The sequence below is a fragment of the Oryctolagus cuniculus genome, chromosome 3, assembly GCF_964237555.1.
Source record: "Oryctolagus cuniculus chromosome 3, mOryCun1.1, whole genome shotgun sequence".
Lineage (NCBI taxonomy): Eukaryota > Metazoa > Chordata > Mammalia > Lagomorpha > Leporidae > Oryctolagus > Oryctolagus cuniculus.
The window spans coordinates 8,525,120-8,531,119 of record NC_091434.1 but is presented as its reverse complement, the minus strand read 5'-3'; the positions used below and the strand labels follow the sequence as shown (position 1 = coordinate 8,531,119).

General features: G+C 47.1%; 1 protein-coding gene across 1 annotated transcript in view; it reads left to right on the top strand.

The window, feature by feature from the left end:
- The window catches only part of SP100 (SP100 nuclear antigen), a 99,209-nt gene that overhangs the window by 60,177 nt on the left and 33,032 nt on the right, over positions 1–6,000 (top strand). The window contains exon 12 of the mRNA XM_008259295.4: positions 1,000–1,116. Within this exon, the coding sequence (XP_008257517.2) occupies positions 1,000–1,116 (117 nt within the window). The remainder of the gene's footprint in view (positions 1–999; positions 1,117–6,000) is intronic.

The window sequence follows — 6,000 nt, the reverse complement described above, 5'->3', positions numbered from 1 at the left end:
TTCAGTCCCATGTGGGATTTGGGATTTCAGGCTCCTGGCTGCAGAATAGCCCAGCTGCTGCTGACACGGGCCTTTGGAGGGTGAACCTGCATGTGCAAGGTCTCTCTGTCTGGGTCTCTCTGACTTTCAAGTAAAAGTGAGTTTAAAAAGAAATTATTAAGATAAAGAGAAGCTTGAGGGAAAACAGAGCTACTGCCAAAGAGAAAACAGAAAAGGAAAGAGCAGTAGGAGAAGAACTGCCTCACTGATAAAACGAGAGCCAGAGACAAACAGAAAACTCAGCAAAATGAGACGTAGGGGATGATGAACGGAGAGATGCAGGCGATGATGAGAGCTATGGAGAGAGGAAGTCAGAGAACAGTGGTGGGGGGAGGGAGCGGTGCCAAAGGGAGAGGGAGGGGAGGTGGAGAAATTGTGGGATTGAGATGAGCTGAGACCAAAGCAACTCTGTGCTGATAACAGCAGTGAGTTCTCAGAGTCAGGTGTGCCTGGGAGTCTTAGCAGCTCCTGGGATTCTCTCCAAGGGGTCTCCCCGCTGGCACTAAGCCAGGCTTCAGTCCCTACCCATCACCTAATAGCTCCTACACACCTTCCTCCAGCCAGGCTTCTTCTGTGCACTTTGCAACTCACTGGAGCGAGAGGAGACCCCTGTCCATGGTCCCTAGGGCCCTCGCCTTCTGCACTTGGATGTCTCCAGACCTTCAGTTCCAATCCCAACATTTCCAAAACTGGACACATCACCTTTTCCCCTAAAGCCAGGCTCTGCTTCTCCAGGGTTCTCTCTCTCTCCAAAATGCACTATTAATTGACCTTTTCTTTCAAGTTGAAATTCTCTGGGTTATTCTTGATTGGGAGAGACAGAAACATGGGCAACACAAACGGGACAGGGGTTCCCTCTTGAGGAAGCAGTGGGGAGGGGAGAGGCCCTAAGGCTGAGGGAAAGGGGATCACTGTCGAGGAGAAGGGTCACAAATGAGACTTCTTTACAAATCATTTTAGGAGCAGAACCACAAGGACCCAGAAATAAAGAGTGTTCCTGTGTCATGTGTTTCCCCAGTGGTGACCCAGGAGGCCAAGAAGCACGGACCAAAAGTGACCAAGCATCAGGCAAGATGGGTAAGGGAAGGCTGCCCAAGGGCATTGGGAGAGAAGGATTCAGCAGGTGCCACAGCCCCTGCGCCAGCCTGGGGCAGGTGGTCAGGGCTCAACAAGTGCGTCAGGCAGCCCCTGGCTCACCAGCAGCCCAAGCTGTAGGATGTGGGGACTCTGAGGTCATTCCATAGATCTCCAACTCTTGTTAAAGTTTTCTAACTTCTTCTTCTTTTAGTCTCACTGCAACATTTCCAGAGATTTGTCTTCTAGCTCGGGTATTCTTTCTTCTGCCTTACCAACTCTGTTGTTAAGGCTTTCCATTGCATTTCTTATTTGATCTATTGAATTCTTCATTTCTAGTATTTCATTTTGATTTCTCTTTAAGATCTCAATTTCATGGGGAAAATTTTCATTCATTTCACATATGGTTTTCTTTAGTTCATGGATTTGTTTCTGACTGCTTTTGAGTCATCCTATGATTAATTTTTTGAATTCCATTTCCAGCATTTCCTCAATGTCTTCATCTTCACATTCTAATATTGAAATGTTGCCCTTGGGGGGCTCATAGTGTCTTCCTTATTCTTTTTTTCTTAAAGATTTATTTATTTGTTTGAAAGGCAGAGTTACAGAGAAGCAGAGACAGAGAGAGAGGGCTTCCATCCATTGGTTCACTCCCCAGATGACTGCAACACCCAGAACTATGTCAATCTGGAGCCAGGAGCCAGGAGCTTTTTCTGGATCTCCCACATGGGTGCAAGGGCCTGAGGACTTGGGCCATCTTCTACTGCTTTCCCAGGCCAAAACAGAAAGCTGGATTGGAAGTGGAGTAGCTGGGACTCAAACTGGCACCCATATGGGATGCCAGCACTGCAGGCAGCAGCATTACCCACTATGCCACAGTGCCAGTCTCTCTTCCTTATTCTTGTTTCTTGAATTTCTGCCTTTATATTTAGGCATTTGTAGGATGATTTTTGATTTTTTAATTTATTTATTTAGTCTGATGGATTTTATCTTTGAACTATGTCTCTGTGGCTTAGTGGAACATCTACACTTTCAGTGAATACCAAGAGGAGTGTGGTGGGTGTGGCCAGGGAGTTCTGGTCAGTCCTCCAAGATGGGGTGAGTATCCAGGATAACACCAGGTTGAGTGTGGCAGCTCTCCTCTGGTTAACTGGATGAGAGGAATGGTCACTTCTACTGGTGTGCCCACCCCTGCTCCAAGCTGAGGAACACCAGGTGCTATTCCCCAGTGTGTTCAACACTCATCTGCACCACCACATGAACTGCACATATGACCTGCAGAGTCCTTCCTGTGAGCCCGGTTCCCTCTGCTATGAGCTGCCCTAGGCAACCCAGGAGCTCCATGGGCAGCAGCCCTCGGTGATGGTCCAGAATCAGCCACACCCTGCCTCCTCTCACGCAGTCGCAGTGTTTTCTCAGTCTCAGCTCCCAGGGTTCTCCGGGTCAAGGAGTGCCAGTGGGGCCACCCTGCCCTACTAGCCCCACTAGCCCGTCCTGTCTGCAGGGAGACCTTGGTGTTCCCAGGGCCGCTGTCTGTGTGTGTTCCAGCCCGTTGGATTGAGTCTGGTCCTCCCAACCAGTTCCCAGTGGGGAACACGGGTTTTTCTCTCTGGTAAGATTTCTGGTTCACAGGCAGGCACAATGCCCACCCGCCGCAGCCCTGCTTCACTTCACAATTGTGCTGGGTGCCTAGGGCAGTCCCACAGGAGGCACTTCCCTTCGGTGGGGATGGCTCCCCATCCCCACCTGTTTCTGGCTGGGTGCAGCTGGCGCGGTGGAGACCCTCTCCCTCAGTTGCTCTCCCACTGCTGTGGTTGCCCCCGCTGGCTGGGTAGAGGGTGACCCCAATAATTGCTGGGTGCAAGCATATGATCTGGGGTGGCCACTGCCTGCCTGTGTCCAACAACAGTGCCAGCTCTCCTGCTGCTGGCTGCAAGTCCCTGTTAGAGCAGGGGGAGGGGGAGGAAGAGAGACGCTCGCTTCTCCCCGCCCCCCTCTGCCACTGTCCTGAGGGATCCCGGAAAGGCGCGGTTCACTGTGCTCTCCCTCTCACTGTGACAACAGCGGCCTGGGCCTGTGGAGTCCGATCTCACCGGTTTGCTGGGGCAGGTGCTTTCTTCTCCAGAACCAAGCTGATGGGTCTTTTGCTGTGCATCTCTTCATGTTGCTTTTTAATTCTGATTTTAAAATAGATGTTTCTTGTAAACATTGGAGGATTAACTTTCTAGAATTTTTCTAGGTATATATAACACATTTTAGAATATTTTTTAAATAAGGTGATTCTATGTATTTTCCCTTTTCCTGCTTTTTAAGTTTAATATATTGTTTCTAGACAATAAAAAAAATTCAGAATTTTTCATTGAGCTGTAAGGTCTTATTACAGGGATGCCTTAGGATGCGTTGTTTTCATTTTCAGTGAAATTGAGCATTTCTCATTTATTTATTCATTTTCACCTACTCGAAAGACAGGGAGAGAGAGAGAGAGAGAAATAGAGAAAGAGAGATTGAGCTTGATTTTGTAGCCACTAGTTACTCCCCAAATTCCTGCAACAGCCAGGGCTGTGCTGGGCTGAAGCTAGGAACCAGGAAGTTCCGTCTTGGTCTCCCACGTGGGTGGCATGGACCCAAGTCCTTGGGCCATCATCTGCTGCCTCCCAGGAGCATTCCCAAGAAGCTGGGTTGGAAGCAGAAATCTGAGATCTGCACTGACACTCGGATGTGGAATGCAGGTGCCCCAAGCTGCAGCTTAACCCTCTGCATCACAGCACTTGCCCCTTAATAACGCCTATAATACAAGCAGAATTTTCTTCTTCATGTACTTGTAACTGGGAATTTTTTAAGTAGTCCCCTAAGTGGCCCCCATCACCACTTTGGTAACACTGTGCTGGTTTTTCTCTGGCAGCCAAATAGACCACAGAAGAAAAGGAGGGTCAGAGAGAGGGAGATCCACTTACCCAGTCCACTGGAGCCTCTGGTTATAAACACATGGCATTTTCAGGGAGAACAGAAACTTTTACTTATTTATTCAAATCTTAGTTAATGTGCTTCCCTTAGGAAATTTCTTTGTATAACTCCTCATTTCTTTTTTAAGTTTCATGTTTTCTAATTTGTATGTTACCGTGACTACATCTTTTTTTGCCACTATATAAGAGTGAGGGTGAACTTAGCGAGACAACTCTCTCAAAATCTTTATGTAAATAGGAAATCTGTGGACATCGTGTCATCTACTTGGAAACCAGAGCGCCAAAGATCCTCTTCTGATTTCATATAAACTCCTATAAGCATTCATACAAGGTCCAGATGTCGCTTAAAATATTATGGGCCAGGCCCCAAAATACTTGAGTCAGTTTCAAAAAAAAATCATCAGGTAACATAATCAGAATTGCTAGTTTCTTTGGAAAGAGGTTTGCAGGAAGTGGCACTAGTTTCTAATTTGGGGTGGAGTAAAGACTCCTTCAAAAACATCCCCAAGGGTGCATTTGACAGAGAGAATGAATCGCACTCATGAGTACACAGTTCCCTGGAGTGTGAGGCTTAGCTTCTTATGAGAGTTCTCAGGTTAACGCTTGGTCAAGTCATATTCTGTGTATTCATCTTAGAGGCAAGAGTTCTCTCTCTCCTTCCACAGCTGAGGGTAGAACGGCTTTTCCTCCATTACTTTCTATAATTTCCATTCTTGAAATCTGGTCTGTGGAATTTCATTAGTTACCCTTATAAGAAATGCAGGCCATAGAGTCAGTTTTGGTGTTTTGTTTTGTTTTGTTTTGTTTTGTTTTCAGGCAGAGTGGACAGTGAGAGAGAGAAACAGGGAGAAAGGTCTTCCTTTACCATTGGTTCACCCTCCGAAGGCCACTGCGGCCGGCGCACTGTGCTGATCTGATGGCAGGAGCCAGGTGCTTCCTCCTGGTCTCCCATGCGGATGCAGGGCCCAAGCACTTGGGCCATCCTCCACTGCACTCCCTGGCCACAGCAGAGAGCTGGACTGAAAGAGGGGCAACCGGGACAGAATCTGGCGCCCCGACTGGGACTAGAACCCGGTGTGCCGGTGCCGCAGGCAGAGGATTTAGCCTATTGAGCCGCGGCACCAGCCCATAGAGTCAGTTTTATTGGCAGAAATAAGAGAAGGATCTGGAAAGAATTTCAGTTAAAAGCATTGATGAAGGAGGTGTATAGATCTGTCTGCTATAGCCTCCCGCCCCAGTTGCTTAAATCTGAACCAGTTTTAGGTCACTGCTGTTTATTTTCAGATCTCCTTTCTTCCCCTCAATTCATAATGTGAATGGTTATACTTGGGCGGGGATGCTTATGAAAGCCATTTAAAGGATGTATAGGATCATTATTCCAGGCATCATTAAAATGCTTTCTACATTTTTTTCTGTTTCCAAATATGATGTGTTTATTATAGAGAGAGATGGAGGGAGCATCCTTCCACCCATGGTTGGAATATAGAGTCGGATAAATCTTCTCTTTACCAGACCACATTCCTAAGGGCCTCTTCCCCTCTGTTTTTTTAAAGATTTATTTATTTAGTTTGGAAGTCAGAATTATAGGGGAGAGGTGGAAAGAAGTGGCCACCAAAGAAAGATATAGTTTCCTCTGAAGGGAGGAGAGAACTTCTACCTTGCTTATGGCTTTGTCCAGCCAGTGGATCCAAAAGGCTTCCGTAGCTGAAGCAGCTCATGTCAAGAGCCTTGGGTGATCACTGATGTCATACACAAGAGCGTTACTTGTTAAACAAGCAAGAAGAGTCCCTGTGCACTAACTCCCCATGCAGGGCCTCTGTCCCCAAAGCGTTGTATCGCGAGACTTCATAGTAAAACTTGTTCTCAAGAAGCACTTCCTTTTAGTGTATTAAATGGAGGGTATTATTATGTCTCATGAGTTATA